The sequence below is a fragment of the Camelus ferus genome, chromosome 10 (assembly GCF_009834535.1).
Source record: "Camelus ferus isolate YT-003-E chromosome 10, BCGSAC_Cfer_1.0, whole genome shotgun sequence".
In the NCBI taxonomy this organism is placed as follows: Eukaryota; Metazoa; Chordata; class Mammalia; order Artiodactyla; family Camelidae; genus Camelus; species Camelus ferus.
In genome coordinates this window covers 15,890,510-15,910,216 of record NC_045705.1, presented here as the reverse complement: position 1 = coordinate 15,910,216, position 19,707 = coordinate 15,890,510, and the positions used below count along the sequence as shown (strand labels likewise).

The window sequence follows — 19,707 nt, the reverse complement described above, 5'->3', positions numbered from 1 at the left end:
TTATCCTTCTGTGAAAGAAAAGAAATGAGAAGTGTCTTGGGAAAACTCAGTATTTACTTTGCCATACCTATAGCTTGTCACAGAAGGTCAGTCTTTGTTGGCTGATATCAGCTGTAAATGTGTTTTAAAGCTGTAACATGTTTCATCCTATGGGTGGATATTGTGTGTGTTTATTGCCAGAGGATAAATGACTAGGTTGTCAGAGTAAACTGTGCTCAGGAAATGTAACCATTGCCAGGGTTTTTACTGATTTATCTATAAAATAAAGTCTTCTATGGGTTACTGACGGTACGAGGAAGTGGAAAACACAAAGGGCAATTGGGTGCTGGTGGAATGTAAGTTTCTCTGAATTGAATAAAGCTCTTGTAGTATGTGGAAGAGTTCTAGGTGGCCCGTAGGCTGAGTTTTAGCAAGGATGAGTTTATTTTTTGATAAGCATTACTGCTTTCGTTTTTGTGCTTTTAAACAGAAATATGTAAGGTAATATAATATATATGAAATAATTTTTCCCTTCTCTGTAAAGGAAGACTATATTAAAAACTTCGGGAATTTCCATAATAAGGATTCTTAATACATGCATGTTCATAAAACACATTTGAATTTTGCATATGAAACTTACATGAAAGTTATATGAAAATATAAAATGCTTCCCTGGTATGGGAAGAAAAGGGTAAGTGAAACATGGTTAGTTGATTCTGGGCTCTGATTTACTGTGTCCGGTGAGGTTTATTTAACCTCGGTAAGAAGGCTGTCCAAGGGGAGCTGTGAAGGATGCGAGTTAGCTGTTGGCTCTCTGTATTCATTAAGAAAATAGCCACACGCATTGGTCCTTTCGGAAGTCATTTATAGAAAATAACGCGAAACAACATTGTTCTGCTTTTAGCGTTTACATCATTTTATTTTTAATTACCTCGCTTTATTTCTGAGATTTACATCGTTTGGCTGTGCTGCAGGACCTTGGACCAGGCGTGGAGGCAATAGGCTCACTTTCCTTACCTGTTTACAAAGCAGCAGGAGCAGGCCCGCTGCACGGAGTCCCTGTCAGGGCCAGTGGAGTCGGGCGATGACAATGAAAGTGCTGCACAAGGGCTAGTTTTCTGTAACTGTGTGCTGCTACCAAATGTCCCTGCCTGGGAACAGTATCACTTCTTGCGCTCTGTTTTCCCCGGGAACCAGCAAAGTTCTGAGCACTTAGTGGGGCCTTAAGATAAAAATAAATTGATGATTAAGGACTCATTAGAGGTATGCCCTATCATTTTAAAAAAAATTTTACCTTGAAACTGTTGCCAGAATTGGGGGTCCTGCTGACCTCAAGTTACATTTAGTAGGAAGACGCCACTCACCTCCTGTTGGGCGCTTTCCCGTGGCCTCACCTGGCCAGTTGGGTTTTGAACTGGAAACGCCATCTCTGGGGGCGAGTCTCGGGCTGGCCAGGAGCTCGACGCCGTGCTGATCCACCCGCTGGAGAGAACGTGATGGCCTCTCAGGAGGGGCAGCCCGGACGTGTTTGGGTTACAAGCAGTGAGAGATCATCTGTGTGGCTTCCAAGGAGAAGCTGTTGGGTAGGGAGACAAAGGTGTGGAAAGAAATGGTGAGGGAGGCGAGAAGACGTGGCTGAGGGGTAGATAAACATGGCTCAGAAAGAAGGAAGGGTGGTGCACAGAGTCACGTTCGGTTGGGACTTGACACAGTGCCAGGCTGTCTGGTAACCACCTCTGCAAAGTGGAGGGAGGCACCACGTGAATGGACAGGAAGCTATGGCTGTCACCTACGCCCGGACCACTTCTCTCGGGGATGGAGAGGTGGCCCCGAGCAAAGCTCCCGATTGTTTGCGTGCAGACCATGCTGGGGCCTGGGCCTTCCTGCTGCGGTCGCTCGGCCTGCCTCTGCTTGCTTCACCCCACGGCTCCTCACAACAGCTGCTGGAAGCTTCTGACCCCTCACCGCCCTCCCCCCCGCACCATCTCGGTGCATGTGTCTAGTCAGTGCGGATATGGTAGTCCTTCCTCCATTGATTCTTGGCTGGAATTCCAGCTAAGTGGCTACAATGACATTTCTGTAATGAACCAGAAGAAACCTAAACCCAGGCACTTCTCAAGGAGTTAACACCAATTGGTATACTCTCTCTTTCACACGGCCTCTCTCGTTTCTTTAAATTGCTTCCCACGTGCAAAAACCCCAGTCTAATTCTGCATGTTTCATGAAGATACGAACCCTCTGACACAGATGACCGGGGATCCGTGTCCATTTAACCAGCGCCGTTCCTGTCTTACTTCTGGGAGGGATGGCAGATAGAAACTATCATATAGCATACGCATTAAGAATCGAGGATATATTGAAAACTCTAGCCTCCCCTAGAAGGAGCCCCTAATGTGAATTTATGGTCCCTATGAATAATAAATGCACGCAAAACAGATCCATAAAGACATCAGACACTGAGCCTCTTGTATCCTGTTTCCTGGAACGGCTCCAAATCCGATGGGAGAGGAAGGCTGATGGATGGCAGTTTCCCTCTCCTCCACCCTTTTTCCATCCCTCCCCAATCCGCCTCTGCCTCTGGGACTGCTGTAACAAGCAGAATAAATAGGAGTCGCCTTGAGGGAGAGCGTGTCCCCGTTTGAAGTCCTGCTAGACTTGTTTTAATTCTGTGTGATCCTGTGCACGAGCCAGTGTGTGTTGAGATAACACCACTGACCAGTGGACTGGTGTCCTTCTGTTCAAGGCCCTCCTCACTCCCTGAAGAAAATACACCAAGGTTAAGAAAGAACACTGTGGCCACAGCACTTAAAATCAAGCCAAGCAGCTCTGGCCCGTTAGGAGAGGGAAGGGTAGAAGTGAAGGAGGGAGGAGGGGTCGCAATGGAACAAGAGGAGAAAACATGCAGAAACGTGGAGATAATGAGTACGCTTTCCCCACGCTTTAGGTAGCAGCGTCACTTGTTTTTGAATCCAGAGGCTGATCCTGGGGCTTCGTTGAGGCATTCCAGCGAACGCTGGAGTGTCTGTTTCACATGAGGTCCCATGTAAGAGGACACAAAATGAATATGACCTAGTTCCTGCCCATAAGGCATGTGTAAGACACTTGAAGGAGATGCGACACGTTCATAGTAACCAGAAGCAAAACAAGATGCATCCAACAAGCGGGGGTTGATACCTGTGGAATCAAAGGAAGGTGATATCATACTGCTGTCACAGGGAGGTAGCCTCCAGTTTGGACAGTGATGATGAGTAAGGTTCCAGCTGGGGGGCACTGGAGTGGGGGTATTTCGAAGTATCAAGGGCAAAGCTGTCAGAGGGGGAAAAGCTTGATGTACTAACCTATAGGACACAAGGAACGTTGGGGAGTAAGGTGAGAAAGGAAGAGAGGCCCATACTGAAGTCCTGCTAATTCAGCGTGGGGGGAAAAGCCTTTGGGAAAATGCTCTGAGTTGTGCTGTTTAAGATTTAGATCTCACGGTATTACAATCAAGTGGTTTGAGGCAGGAGTCTTGTGAGGTTCATGGCAATATTCCAGGAGGAAGAAAATGAGGGCTTAGACTCAGGTGGCAGCAGGAAGAGGAAAAGAGTGGATGGACTGAAACTTTGCATGAGGTTCTCTCTGGGCTTTGGAGACTGAGAAGCTACGGGGCACAGAGCAGGAGGCAGTGATGCTTGGGACCCTCTTCCCTGAGCAAGTGGAACATTTTACCACTGTTCACTCTTCCAGGCTCACCCTAATGAGTTTTTTTCCTTAGAGCTTCACAGTCATCAGAAGAATAACAAAAGATACAAATATCATCATTTACCAAGTTATATTCAATTTCTTGTAATAACATGTAATGGAAAAGGATCTGAAAAATATACGTATATATGTATATATGTATAACTGAATTGCTTTGCTGTATCCCAGAAACAAACATTGTAAATCAACTACACTTCAATAAAAAACAAAATTAAAAAAAGGTGGAGGTGTCAAAAAAAAAAAAAAAAAACAGTTTTCTGGACCCAGACAGTAGGTCCTCGTGAAGTGGGATGCTAAGAAAACCATCAGGTGTAGCACAGACAAATGCAGGCGTAGGAGAAGGAGCTGGTCTTTGCTAGGAGAGGCCGTTGGTGACAAAGTCTTCCTCAAGATCAGCCACCTCTCTTTCCTCGGGCGTTCCTATAAAAGCACATCAGAGAGTGCTCTATATCTTACATAGAATCAGAGTGGGTTTAGAGCATGCCCCCTGCCACCCGTAGCCACTCAGGGGTCCTGTCTTCCCTCCTTCCATCCCCCTGGTCATCTTTGGCCGTGGGGAGGATGGCAGCGTTGGTCTGTAGAAAACGCCTCCGTCCTTGCAGCTCTGAGCTCCTCACCCATAGTCCCTGCTGTGAACGCTGGTCTGCTGCTGTGAGAGCTGTCGCTGCTCAGACACAGATACTGACTCGCCTGTACTCATTTTGTGTCACCTTCTGGGAGTCATTGCCCAGCCTCTTGGTGACACACCAGAGGCATTGCCACTGCAGAAGGACGTGGGTGAGCGTGGGAGCCAGCCAGGTGAGAACTGGAGTGCTGGTTCCCGCACTCACCCGCTGTGTGACTTATTCCAAGTCACCTAGCCTCCTGGAGACCCAGAGAAGTGGGGCTATGGTCCTGAGATGATTAAAACAAATGCACGTAAACGGCCTCACCCAGTGCCTGCGACTACCTACCTGGGTGCATTTGCTAGTGGGGTTTTTCTTCCAGAGTTTTGGGGACTTGGTCCCTTACCCTGTTCTTTAATCACTTTGCCCTCTCTTGCATCTGAATTTTTGGACATGAAGCACCCGCAGGAATTTACTGTAAGAAATACTGGCTCATGAAATAAGCAAAATGTGAAGAGGCTCGGGAAGGTGCCCTGGCTGAAGCTTCAGCGCATTTACCAAGCGGCTGTGTTTATTATTCATTAACCCAGCTGCTTGGTAAACGTGGGTAGACACATTCCAGAAGGCTCCACCCGATATGTTTGACTCTAGGAAGCAACGAAGCCGTCGGAGTGGTGTGAGTAGCAGTGTCCCCTTGCCCAGCGTGGTCACCACTCACCGCATCCTAGTGGTGTTTACTTCTCCAGATAGCGGGCTTGGATTCCAGGATAAGCCACATGCAGGCTCATTTGGTCACTTCTTCGAACGATAAGTAGTGGAGAGAAAGAGAGGAGACTTCTGGAAGCTACTTTAGTTTTCCCAGGGCTTATAAAGAGGCAGGTACTTGGGGAAAGGAAGCAAATATTTTGGCTAATGTGGCTCAGCACCCTTTTCTGTCGACAAGTAAAGGAAATCAGACGCTCTGCATTTTGCCATTTCCTTTGCTTCTTTGTAAAATACTCTTTTCATACAATAGACTGAACTCCAGGAAAGCCCATAGATATGGGGACGTTCGAAACTAATATTAGAGACAAGAGAATGTGAATCCAGTGACAGCTTTGGATCTGTTCATAGTGTTGTTGTTTTGTTTGTTTTGCTTTGTTTTGGCTTTTTCCCTTTCAGATACCATAGTCATATGACTACTTGCCGCCCTTGAGGGAAGGAGGTTATTGCCCATTGTGGTCCTTATGGTCCAATTTGATCTTATAAAAATGTGACCTTTTAAACAGTGCATTACGGCAATGAGCTTTATCAGCTGAATGCGATGAGTGAGTGTGGTGGTGGTGGGGGGAAGCCCCTCGAGAGAGCTTGTCCTAAGCCTGCACTAAGGGAGACTGTGGGACGCTATCTGTTTTCAAGGAGGAGATGCTGAGAAAGCAGTTTCTGACTAATGGGTTGACACAGTGGTGAGTGGTAACAGAGTTACGAGATGTGTGCCCTGTTCTTGGAAGCTTTTGTACTTGGCCTATTAAGACTAATGTGCAAGAGACAATCGGCACAAAGTGGCCTGTTTCATTGAGTGTTCCAAGAGTTCATAAGGCATGTTGATAAGAAGTGCAGTTTTCACAGAAAGTCACAATAGAGTTGGGTGTTTAAGGGGTGAAGATGAGATTGTGAGGTGAGGCATTTAAAGATGTGTTGGTGAAGCTGGCTAGTCTAGACCAAAGGATTTGCTGAGGAGAAATACTTTTAAATAGAAGCATTGAAAAGCCTTAAAACCATCTTCTCCAATCCTGCATTTTCTATGTGGTACAAAGTAGGCAATCATGAGCCTGGACGGTGGGAAGCCCTCAGGAAGGCGTGCGGTTTGGGACCTAGGTGCCAGAGAGCCTTGTGAGAAACACAGCCCTGCGTGCTGCGCGGGCTTTCTAGGAAGAATTTAGTTGAGGGGCATGAACCCTGGTGTAAACCTGTGGTGTTGCCTGAGAATCCAGCATTGTTGTCCTTGCTATTAAAGAAATAATTCTGTGTACTTTCACTTTCTGAGTCCCTTTTCATTTTCCCTGCTCCCACCCCACGACTGACACACATCTCTGTACACATTTATGTGTTAATGTTAAGTAAGGGTCAAGTATTGTCCTTTCCAGGGCCGTTTGCATTTTAACTGGGACAAAAACTTCAAGGGAAAAATAATGCATCTGAAAAGCAGGGTTTCAGTCATCTCAGTGACTTCAAGTTTTAGGAAGTGTAAAGGAGCCTTCCTTATGCCCCTTAGATCAGGGTGTCTAGGACAAGCAGGTTGAAATGAGGGGACTTGAAGTCTAAGAAGAGGATGTCGTGTGCCTGGCGCTGAGTAGACACACATATTTGTCCATCGGTAAATGCAAGGGTTTAGTGAATGAATGAATGGATGAATAAGGCCCAGCGGTGCAGGGTGCTTACAGAAAGAAGAGAGCGGATAATGGAAATAGATCTTTTAAAGGAGGAATTGATATGACTTGATGACTATGATCCCATGACGTGTTGGGGAGAAAACATTTTTAAAACATCATAGGTAACAAAATCTCGTTGCCTGGGAGAGCACCCCTGCCGGGGCCAGGAAGCTGGAGCAGTCCTGTGTGTGATCACACGGGCACACAACTGGCATTTTTAAGTCGATACCATTGACCCTTGAACAATGCAAGACTTAATCCACTGATAACTTATAGTTACCACGCCACCTCATCCTTATCCGAGGCTCCTCCACATCCGTGGAGTCAACCAGCCTGCACTGTGTGGCATGCAGTGTTTACTGCTGGAAAAGACCTGCCTGTACATGGACCCATGTGGTTCAAATCTGCCATTATTGAAGGGTCCTCCTTCAGTTCACCTGTTTACAAATTACTTCTCTGAGTTGTACGACTTCCAGCTGCTTCTTCCTAAAGTCCTCTGTCCAACTTTCCCTCATGTGTCTGTGGGGCCGGGAGAATGGGAGGAAAAGTGGCACTCAGTATGAAGTGTGTGCTCCTTTCTTACAAAAGGACTCAAAGAATGCTTATCCTTTCCTTCCTTCACTCTTGCTCCCACTTAAATGTGTCACTTTGAAATTTCTTTAGGACAAACTTTGTTTAAAAAAAAAAAATGCCTTTGTTTGGCAAGTTATACTTACAGTGACTTTCACTTTTTGCCTCTCTTTCTCCCGGAGTATGCTGCCCTTGGTCATGGGGAGATAACCGGCTGCCTGGCCTCCCCAAGGCATTCCTCCTTGACAGACTGCTTTGCTCTGATCTGTATAAACTCCTGCCCGCTGACCAGCGGTCTGTATTTATAAGGCACTTGGAAAATACCGCAAACTGCAGAGAGTGACCATGAATAGCAAACTTAATTTGGTCTAATGTGTTTTAGCTTGCTTGACCTCACTGGAATAAAAATGTGCCTGCTTAAATTACTGTATTGGAGTTAAAAAAAAATTCTAGAGACATTTATCTCATTGGAGGAAACTTGGGATCACTTTAGCAAAGGTTTAAGTCCACGTTTAATGTCAGACAGACTTGAGAAATGTTTCATGGAGAGCTTCAATAGGAGATTGGGTTTTTGTGAGTTCTGAATTTTAAGAGTCTGAATTACTATTTTTCTCTTGCTACCTTTTTTTTTTTTTCTCCCTAGGCGATTGGCTGGCAACGACCTTTCTTTTATCCACCCAAAGGCCTTGTCGGGGTTGAAAGAACTCAAAGTTCTGTAAGTAATGCAATTTTAGAGTTTCACAGCTGGCTGTGTATTTTCTTTCTGCATAGTCAACATGCTCGGAGCTAGGTTAAGCACAGTTTCTTTTAGTTCAGGATTAAAAGATTTAAGGAGTGGCCAATGGGTAGTGTGGGAGGCTACAGCTGATTTAGGCAACCCCGGGTCTAGATAACAAAAGTTAACGTCTAAGTAATAGGTTTTCTGACCTCCAGTGCATGACAGTTGAATGTTAGGCTCTTCATGTGGCTAATGCACTGAATCAAAATTATATTTCAACTTTACTGGTAAGGTTTTGTGTCTCCTTCTTTGATAGCTGTAAGAATTTTAAATCAGCTGACCCTGAGGGGAAAAAGGCTTATCAGAGCTCCAAATGGTAAAGTCATTTTAGAGCTACAGGGGATGGAGATGCCTATGATTTATGTAGCCTGTGAGGGATCAGGAAATAAATTCCTGGCCATGGTCAGAAGCTTGGAGGCTGGCCGAATGGGGAGCAGGTGAACTGACTGCCGGCCCCACTTGGCCACTGCCTCGCTGGGTGATTGTCTGTAAGTCACTAGACCTCTCTGGTTCAGTGAACTGGGTGGGCCCTCTTCCATTCCAGTCTGTGGTTATGACTCATGTCAGGCAGTCATTTTGTTGATGTGACCAGGAAAGGCATTAGGCAAGAATAACAAAGACTTCGTTTTCAGTACTGATCAATACCTCTGTTCTCCGGGTGGTAACGATTGGATAATTAAAGCTTTATTTCTGTCCTGGCCCTGCGTTCACTGAGGACCTGGCCACTGCTCCCTCAGAGCTCAGGGTCTGCTGTCCTTTTGGTAAAACTGTCTTTATCTAATGCCTGTGTTCTGGGCTCTGCTTTATTTCAGTTTGTAAACGCACTAGGGATTCCAGTGGGTTTGCTTGTTGTCTCTCCCAGTTAACTTGTTATACCTCCCAGTTAACATGCACAGCATCTAAGGTGATGAATATTAATTAGGGCGCCTTAATTCCCGAGAGTGAGACAACCCCAGGCTACCCAGCAGGTCTGTGTCAGGAGGTGGCTTGGGGTGGGGGCCCAGGGTTTATTTCCAGCTTTAAGACAGGTGCCCCGTGCTCTTTGGCAATTCTCTTGTCTTGGGTGCTTTGTGCCTAGACACCCACCTCCTCCCCCTACCCCCCACCTTTTTGCTATTAGGAGGAATTTTTTACTTTGAAAGAAATGGTTCTCAATTCTTCTAAGGAAAAATGTCAACAATTGCTTATTATTCACTAACCAAAACTTTTCCTCTCAGAACTCTCCAAAACAACCAGTTGAAAACAGTACCCAACGAAGCCATTCGAGGACTGAGTGCTTTGCAGTCTTTGTAAGTAACTTTTTGGTTTTCTGCCTTCTTGAACCATTAGGAGACCACTCTGGCTGCTAAATTCGTAAAGCACTGGAGTCTGAGGGGAAGAAGAGATTTAGCCTCCCACCTGGGATAAAAATGGCGATGGCGAGTTGCTGTTACTGAAATGCCTCTTGGTGAGAGCGAAGGTTTACCTCCCCTCCTGTGTTTGAAGCTGGGAAAGCTGCCGGCGTACAGTGCTGGGTACACTGCTGCATACACTTCTACGTGCTGGCATGTGGCCAGTGGTTGTCCCCTCTTTGGAACCAGAGTTATGTGTGTACAGAAGTTCCAGAGTCTTGTGCCATGATGCTCAGGAAACAGCCACAGAGAGGCTTCTGTTTCAGGTGGTCGTGATCATCAGCACAAGTTGATCATACATCCTCATTTGTGGACTTTGTACACACATTGGGGGTGGTAACTTAATTGCCTATGCTGTCTTCTCAAGTTTTTTTTTTTTTTTTTTTTTGAGGAAAGGTTGGCTTAGTTTGGAGTGTTCAAGATTTCGGCTCTAGGTTTTTACCATGTTTAGCCACTATTTTCAAAAGCACTTCCACCTAGCTCTCTGCTTCATTCTTGCTTGCCTTCTTTCCCACGTCTATGTCCACGTGTAGGTATGTGAACCTGGAGCACGGGGGCCATTGCCTACGTGGTTTGGGTTTGCACACCTCACTTCCGCCCAGAGTGGGGGGATCAGGCAAGCAGCAGCAGCGTCACAGAGACCATGCAAACCCACAGAAGGTTCTAAAGAAACAACCATGTTTATGTTACGTGAACAGATACTTGTCCACACTAGAGTGTGTGTTGTAGACTCGCGTTGTGAGGGCTACAGCTTTAGGTCTCCCCGGCCCCAGGGTGGAAGATCCAGTTTCTCTGTCTTCAGGGCCTCTATCTTGGAAAAGACAGAGAAGCATCCAACTGAAGCAGGTGGTTATTGTAATCTTTTGCCAAGATTCAGAAAAACCCTTTGCGTATTTATCTGTCAGAATGTTTACGTTGCTCTCAAAAGAAGTTCAGGTAAGTTCAGATTAATTAGAATTCTGAAACAGGCCTGTCCGGTTCTGAATCCCCACTTTGACACTTCCCAGCTACGGGATGTTGGGCAAGTTATTTAAAATTCGCTCTGCAGTAGTTTGCTTACTACCTCCCATGTGCTGTAATGCATGAAGAGCACTTTTAACCGTATCTGCCATGTAGTAAATGCTCAGTAAACATTCGTAGACTCTGTTACTGTTAATAATGGTGATGACTGTTTTGTCTGTTCTTTCCCTGGATTACTGGTTTACCCAGTTTGCGTAACAGGTGAAGGGAATGTCTGAAAGTAATGAAAAAGTGTTCTTTGGAACAGGCAACTTTGTTAGTTTGTTATTTTACTAGAATGATAAGCACAGACTCACATGGCTTTAGTTCATGTCCTAATACTAAATACAGTGGAATTGGTGCCTAGTTTCTCAAAGTGTGGCGCTTGGACCGCCTGCAACAGAATCACTGGGGGGCGGGGGGGGAGCGGTAATTGATAAAATGCAGACTCCTAGGCCATATCCTCCAAGTCAGGATATTGTCTCTTTAAACGTAGGATCCAAGAAGCTGCAGTTTTTTAAAATTTCCCTAGATCATCCTCAGGTACACAGAAGTTTTGAGAATCACTAAATGAAAAATTATAGTAGTTATCACACGTGTTCTGGGTTATAGAATTAGGTTTTAACCACATCACGTGTTTGTATACTAATCTATCTCTTAGGTTTTTTTTCATTGCCCTTTGAAATAACTGTAAACATAGCATTTGTAAAAATGCGTGTGAGCTATAGAAGGCTTAGGTGACAATGACTCACTGCTTTGTCCCTCCACTTGCTAATATAAAGCCATTCTTAACTGCACCAAAAGCACATCACTGGAAATGGCAAACTATAGATTACCTTTTGATTCTAGATTAGACAGTCTAGTAGTTAATGGGCAGTGAATGCAAAAATAAAAATATGTACTAATAAAGCATGTCATATGCTGTAAAGGTGAAACTTTAAAATGTATCTAACGTCATAAAAAGGAGTATCTGGGGTATTGGCTATTTAATTTCTAGTTTCAATAAGTTTAACTTGAAGTAGAAATATGTTAAATAGCTCATTTTGCCAGAATGCCAAGTTGTAGAATATAAGGATTTGTTATTTGCTGTGACTAATGGAATAGATCCCGGATAGACACTTTCAGTAAATAGACTGGAATGAGTTTCTTTCAAGAAACGTGACATTGCCGCCTCTGCGCGCTCTGCGCGCTCTCTAACCTTGGACAGATGTGTGCGGAGGGGGCCATCTTACCTCCCTGGGATTGGAATTCCTTAGACATTTTATTATTTTTTTAATGCAAAATATTTTAGACATTTTAAATAGTTTTCTTTTGCTTCTTCAGAACTTGTTTTCCTTCTAAATCTTCATACAGAATGTTTCTAGAGGGGAGGTTCTAGAGGGGAGGGTTCGGTGGTAGAGTGGTGTTTAGCATGCACAAGGTCCTGGGTTCAATCCCCAGTACCTCCATTAAAAATAAATAAACCTAATTACCCTCCCACCCCAAAAAAGAATGGTAGTTATTTCCCAAGATTTAATGATCAAAATATTCAATGATTTTGTCTAGTTGGAAGTTGAAAATGAAAGAAGGCTAAAATCTTTGAACGTTAGAAAAATTACCAAGAAAATACCCAAATAGAGTTTTCCTAATTTGTGGCCCATAATTACATTAAGGTGCACGTGACTTTTTTTTTTTTTTTTTTTTTGGTAATTTAGATGACTTAAAGTGTTTCTTGCAGAAATCGTAGGTTTCTTCCTCTAAAATAATGTTTTAAACAAGCCTCCTGTGCTCCTCACTCACTGAGTACATTGCATAGTTTACATTTCCAAAATTGGGATGGGGGTTGGGGGTGAGGAGGGGGGTCAAACTATTTCCTTTAATAAAGACATTGGGATTTTTTCCTATGTATCAGAAACACAAGGAGCTGTGTGTCAGGCCTGTTTTACTTAAGAAGGAAATGTTCATGGGTTTGTTAGCATAGTGGGTGTAGTGGTCAAGTTAGATACAATTGAAATTCTGTCCCGGTGTAAAACAGTCTTATCAGCACTTGAGTCAGTTTGAAAATCTGATCTTCAGATCTGAATTACATGAAAGATTTCCTTGTGGTTTTGAAATAGTGCTTAGAAGGAGCAAAGTTCATTAGGGGTTGAAATTGACCAGAAGTGGTTTCATGACAAGTGTGTGACTATAGATGGCTGTAAAATCTGAAAATGAATTGTAGATATTAATAAAAAGCTAACTTAACAGCCTTCCACAAAGCCGGGAAATGGCTAGAGCATTGCCTGAGTAGGATATTAAAAGATTTGTCAGAATTTTCTCCATTAGAATTTTTTTCTCTACATTAGTCTATGCTTATATTGAATATTAAAGGATTTCAAAGACCAAATGTCCTAGGTTTTCTACAACAACAGAATTTCTTAAGTGTTTTAAACTCGAAACTGGTAACAGAGTATAAGAGTATAATGTTTACATTATTAATATGTTAGGAATAGAGAGAAAAGGGGAGAGTTTTGATTATTCAGAACAAGCGTTTATGATAACATAGACATTCATCAGTAAATATCTGTGTATAGAATTGTTACTGTAATTTCATTTAAGGCAGGGAAAAAAAGTATGTGAGTCTCAGTAAGAAATAAAACAGGCTTTTGAGCATAGGGACTAGAAGCGTGTTTTAAAGATGAAAATAGTAAGGGAATTCATCTAATACATTGTCAACTGTTGAACAACTGAAGTGCACTGAAAGCAATAGTTACCTCTTGCCGACTGGAGTCAAAATGGTAAAATAACTGAAACCACATAATCTCTTCACTTTTGAAATATCTGATGCCATTTACTGCATCTGTTGAAAGAATCATTTGTAGCACTTTTTTTTTTTTTTTACCTGTTAGGATGAATAATTAATAGTGTAGGTCAGCACAAAGCCACGCTTTCTAAAACCATTTCTCTGTGAAACACTGATCCCAGTTTAAGTGCAAACTCATTACATTGATGGGTGTGCCACCAACACCCACCTGTGAAATGAGGCATAAGGATTAACCATTTGAGTCACTACAAAATCCTCTTCCTCATTAACTTCTTATTTAAGGGTTCCATTTTTCCCAAAGTTCTTCCTTTTGACCTCTTGCTTATGTGTGACTTCACAATTTGGGGACATTTTTTAACGAGGAACTTGGGTCTGTGCATTAATTGTTGTATTATTACTGTGCATAGAAGACAGTTTCATTTCTAGCTTAGTGCAACACTCACCTGGTTTTCTTGCTGTCATTTAAGACCACCCCTTTCCTTTCTGTGTGGTGTGTGGCACAGAATTTTGCAGGAGTCTCAATGACGTATAGAACACTGGACTTACGTTTTAAAAAAGTCTAGACCACTTTGCATATTATAGTATTTTACCACATCTTTTTTCTTCTTCTTCCATTTTTTGAGATGTAATTGACATACAGCACTGTATAAGTTTGAGTACAGCATAATGATTTGACTTACATATGTCATGAAATGATTACCACAGTAAGTTTAGTGACCATCCATCAATTCATATAGATACTTAAATAGAAAAATTTTTTTCCCTTGTGATGAGAGCTCTTAGATTTACTCTGTTAACTTTCATATATAACATACAACAGTGTTAATTATATGTATGTTGTACATTACATCCCTAGTACTTCTTTACCTTATAATTGGAAGCACATCTTACTGAAACACTTATAGAGATGACCTAATGTCGGTGGAGTGTTGCGGGTGTGTATGTTGGGGGGGGCAGTGCTCATTATTTTGTTGAATAAGAGTGCACGTTATCCTCATTATTACAACATAAGCAGTTGAAATTTTTAAACTGTTGTGATGCTGAGAAACTGGGGCAGGATTTCAACTTGTTTTTTGTTTTTAACGTTTTTTTTTTAATGGAGGTACTGAGGATTGAACCCAGGATCTTGCACATGCTAAGCATAGGCTCTCATCACTGAGCTATGCCCTCCCCCTCAATTTGTTCTTAAAATACAGTCCAAACCCCTTACCTGGCCTGTGGGGGTCTGCACCGTCTGGCGCCTGTTGACATCCCCATCAGTGTCTCTCTGGCGCCTACACTCTCTTCCTCCTGTGTTCTAGTCACTCGGCCCCTCTGGGAGTTGCTGGGACCACAGCTGGTTTCTGCTCCTGAGTCTCTGCCCTCGCTGTTTGCTCTTTCTATCCCCTTGAATGCTCCTTGCCCAGCTCCCCTTGCCGCTCGCTCTGGGTCTCCGTTTAAATGGCACCTTCTTAGAGATGTGTTTCCTGATCAACACATTTTAAGTAGCTACCCTCCCCCTCAGCCTCTGCTAATTTTTATCTGAGTTCCCTGTGTATTTACTTCATGGCACTTTCTACACTCTACAGTCATTTTTTCAGCTTGTTTATTATATTATATTATATCATATCATATCAAATTATAAATATATATATATTGTATATTCCCACTGGAATGTCAGTCTCCTCACGCTCGTCGGGTTCACCATTTTTACCTTTCTTGCCTCACATGATGCTCATTTACATGTGTTGAATGAATTGCAGATAAATTAGCTACAAGTAGAATTTAATGGCACTATTAGTTACATTTTATGATGAATTGTATGATTCTATGTTCAGTATCTCTCTCGCTCTCCCGAATCAGAAGTTCCTTGAGGTTTTGAAGTGGGTGTGTGCGCGTGTGTGAGTGGTTGAACAATCTCCTGTCTACTCATTAAAGCAAATCTGGTAAGCAGCTCTGTAGCCAGACTTTGCCAGTCTGTTATGTAAAGGATGCCTGTCTCTTCTCAGTGGTAGGTTCTACAGAGTCCAAGGAATAAACAAGCCTAAAACTGTTTGTTTCTAAGTGAATTCTTAAGGCAGCTGTGCAATTTCTGAAGATCTCCCCTTTTCTAATGTTCTTTTGGTTATCTTGACTATCAGACAAAGAGCATCCATCAGATCCTCACCAGGAGCAGGGGTCTGTGACCCCAGCTAATCTGCCTCTGGGAAGGAGACTGCATCCGGGGCTGGGGCGGTTGGATGGGAGTGGGGACTCAGCACATGCGTGAAGGGGAAAAGGGACAGTTATGGCTGGAACCGAAGCTGGAGCAGCATGGAGACACAGGAGGCACAGAGACCACGCTGATGTCCTGGACCTGAAAGCTGCTGAAGTTGATTTCTTTAAAAACAGGCTGCCATTTTGACCTTGCACCCATTTGTGTGTGTTTGTGTGCCCTAATTTCACCAAGTGGTCCACGCCTGTGAGAGATGGATTTATAGTGAAGATATATCAACCAGGGACTTGCGAAGAAAGCTGTCATTTGCCTGGTGCCTACTGTTCCTCATCATATTAATACTAGCTTGTCTTTTTGTTAACAAGCAGTTATTCCAACAATTATGCCTGGTTGTGTCAACACAAACACCTAGATTTTCAGCTGGGGATTTAATTTTTAAGTATGAGTAATCCTATTAGTAAGGTGCCCTTAATTCCAAAATTTGGGGGAAAAACAAATCAAAGAAACTCTAAAGCAACAATAAGGTTGATTGGAGGAGCTACTTAATTTTTCCTAGAGACAGTTTGCCCTTTTTAAATAACTGTTAATTTTGACAAACTAATTTTTCAAACATACTTAGTTCTAAGAGTAGAGGAGAGGATTGCTTTGTCAGTACCTGATGCCTGTATATATATATATATATATATATACACACACACACATATACATATATATATATATATTTAATTGAAGTATAGTCAGTTACACTGTGTCAGTTTCTGGTATACAGCATAATGTCCCAGTCATGCATATATACACATATATTCATTTTCATATTCTTTTTCATTAAAGGTTATTACAAGATATTGAATATAGTCCCCTGTGCTATACAGAAGAAATTTTTCATCTATTTTTATATATAGTGGTTAACATTTGTAAATCTCAAACTCCCAAATTTATCCCTTTCAACCCTCTTTCCCCCAGTAACCATAAGACTGTTTACTATGTCTGTGAGTCTGTTTCTGTTTTGTAGATGAGTTCATTAGTGTCCTCTTTTTTCTTTCTTTCTTTTCTTTTTTCTTTTCTTTTTAGATTCCACATATAAGTGATATCATATGGTATTTTTCTTTCTCTTTCTGGCTTACTTCACTAAGAATAACAATTTCCAGTTCCATCCATGTTGCTGCAAATGGCATTATTTTATTCTTTTTTTTAAATCACCGAGTAGTATTCCACTGTATAAGTATACCACAACTTCTTTATCCAGTCATCTGTCGATGGACATTTAGGTTGCTTCCATGTCTTGGCTATTGTAAATAGTGCTGCTATGAACATGACACCTATATTTTTAACTTGACTGGTGAGAATCTGTTGAAAAGGTTTGTTGCTGTAGGAAAAATTATAAATAAATTCCTACTTTTTCCCCTTTGGTACCAAGTCAGAATAGCAATTAAATTTAATATGAAATATTAGTTATAAAATTGTAAGTAAAATAGCTTAGTTGCTCAACTTAGTTTCCTCTTGTTGTTTTTCTGTGTTTTTGATAAGCACGTTCTCAAGTATAAAATCCCAGCTTGAGCTTTGTGGGTTTCTTTTTTTTTTCCCCAACATATCATTCTGCGATAAAATCATGCTTAGCCAAAGATTCTTGAAGGATTCAGATTTGTATGCATCCTTTTGTTGTGAATGAAGGGAAACCAGTACCTTTCATATGCTGGTTGGGGAAACATTCAATTTTAGGAGAACTTCTAGTGAAACTAAGAAGGCAGGGATGCCGTGGCCCTGGTCACTTTTATAACTCATTTTTTTTCCTGGAAAACTCTGAGAGCTGTGTTACGTGCCCATTCCTTGACTCATTCCGCTAGAATCCATCATTGAACGGGGTTGTTTGTTTCCATCAGGCGTTTAGATGCCAACCATATTACCTCGGTGCCCGAGGACAGTTTTGAGGGGCTCGCCCAGCTGCGGCATCTGTGGCTGGATGACAACAGCTTGACAGAGGTGCCTGTGCATCCACTCAGCAATCTGCCGACTCTGCAGGCTCTGACCTTGGCTCTCAACAAAATCTCCAGCATCCCTGATTTTGCATTTACCAACCTTTCCAGTCTGGTAGTTCTGTAAGTACCCCCCTTTTAATACTGTGTTTTGGTGTTAATTTAGGGGCAAAAGCAGAGTTCTTGTGACAGATTGTTATGAAAGTACCTCACTGAGTATGCTTCTGGAGAACTAGTGTTTGGGGGATCTGCCTTTTTTTTTTACAAAATTAAATGTGCTGACTTTTTAAAATACAAAGAATAATTTTAAAAATTACCATCTGATGATAACTGTGGAATCTAAGATAAATGGCCATTTGTAATCATGAGAAGAAAGTGGATTATTCAGCAAACACTTGTACAGCTTTTACTTGTGTCTCAGCAATGTGTTCAATGTTAAAAGAAGCGGAATCCTCTTGGAGACGCTCATAGAAACGAAGTGGCAGTGATATTTCATGTTTTTACCATCCTGTCTATTCATAGAGTATGTGATTCATTGTTGTTTTTAATCTTCGAAAATTTGGACATAATAAAGTGGCATTTCTTGTATAAATCTGTTACCAATTCGCACTGGTGTAAGCTGACGTTTACCCCACCTCCCCATAGGAGAACTCATCTAAATTTTGCTTCATATAATTAAAAGCTCATCAAAACTTTTGTTTGGATATGGGTAAATACTCAAGAATCTTCCACGTGTGTACCCTTTTGCCACTAGAGATTTGTTCCTTTTCCATTAGCATCCTGTGTTCAGTGAATCCAAGTCTGTGCAGTGTTTATCAAGAGATAATTACCCAATGCTGTTTGAGATAACTACCCAATGCTGTTTGTTTTCCATTAGCCAAGTGTTGCAATATTTAGCTGCACCATTCCTTTAAGCTATACCAATTTAGACATCTAAAATGTTACGATAGTTGCTATGGGTAAGGCTAGAGTCATTTTGATACTTTTTTCCATAGGCATCTTCATAACAATAAAATTAAAAGCCTGGGTCAACACTGTTTCGACGGACTTGATAATCTGGAGACCTTGTAAGTTTATTCGTATCTTGGACAATCGCATTGGGATGTTGATAGTGCAGTTTGGCATTTCAGTGCAGAAGAAGGAAAAAAATAAGGGTCTTGAGTTCAGCTCATTATTTAATTTGCTTTAATACATGACTAAAGTTTTGCCTTCAAATAACACAGTCATGAAAACTAATCTAGGTTTCTAGTTAAAAATGGCACGCAAGTTTCAACTTGATATTTCTTACAAAAGGACATGGGAAAAGCAGCTCAATCTGCCAAGCTGTATACCTTTTCAAAAATTTTGGTTTTGTTGAAATGTATGATAGACAATTTTGGAACTTTGAACCTTATAAAACTAATTTTGGACAAGTTTTTTTGTTTCTTTGTTTTCTCCATGATCTCAGTTGCCTTACTAATTGTTAACAGTGAGTTTAAATACTATCTCTGCTTTCATATGCTAAATGCGATGGAGGTTTCCATTTTGCTTAAGATATTTTTGTTGTATCTATTTGCTGAAGTGTTTGGAAATTCTGACTGTTTTCAACTGTCCCTTGCACCATGATAGGAGCAAAGACATTGTGCAGCTGTGTATAATATATAATAAGAGTAGGATCTTTATTTTTTGTTGTTTTAGTTTAGTATTAGTTGCCTTTATTCAGAGATTTATAATATTTTCTATTGTGATATGGTAAATGATTCAGAGAATGTCCCAGTTAGATGGATTTGCAACATCTGATTAGAATGCTTAGGGTTTGTAATATTTTGTTTAATTGAATTTTTCGGTTAACCATCAGTTAATGAGAAGACTTAACATCTTTTAATAATCTATTATCACTTTCCTCAAGGATAGTAAACATCAGTGGCTATTCGAAAGTTTAAGCTCTTGAAGAAGATACTGCCAAACCCAGTCCTTCTTCTCAAAGTGTGTAAATACCAGTGGAACAGAAGACTGGACGTGCCTTCTGACCCTAGACCATATATGCTATTCCAACTATACTAAAATTAAACCTTTTCTTTCCAGTCAAATTTTGATTTGCCTTTTTTCCCCCCTATGTAGAAAAGGAAAATAAACAAGTCTCCAAGGATCTGGACTTTTGATTTTGTTTTGCTCTCATTTGAAATCAATTGTGCCAATCATAAGCTAATATTCTCTTTAAGGTTAAAAGAAATGAAAGTTTAAACATTCTCAGAATTGATTTTCTAGTGCAGATTACTATGGCTTTTCTCTCTCTTAATTAATG

The 19,707-nt window shown here is 41.7% G+C and overlaps 1 protein-coding gene across 1 annotated transcript in view; it reads left to right on the top strand.

Moving 5' to 3' along the window:
• The window catches only part of LGR4 (leucine rich repeat containing G protein-coupled receptor 4), a 93,069-nt gene that overhangs the window by 58,500 nt on the left and 14,862 nt on the right, over nucleotides 1-19,707 (top strand). Inside the window, exons 3-6 of the mRNA XM_032488383.1 lie at nucleotides 7,950-8,021; nucleotides 9,302-9,373; nucleotides 17,331-17,546; nucleotides 18,419-18,490. Of these exons, the coding sequence (XP_032344274.1) occupies nucleotides 7,950-8,021; nucleotides 9,302-9,373; nucleotides 17,331-17,546; nucleotides 18,419-18,490 (432 nt within the window). The remainder of the gene's footprint in view (nucleotides 1-7,949; nucleotides 8,022-9,301; nucleotides 9,374-17,330; nucleotides 17,547-18,418; nucleotides 18,491-19,707) is intronic.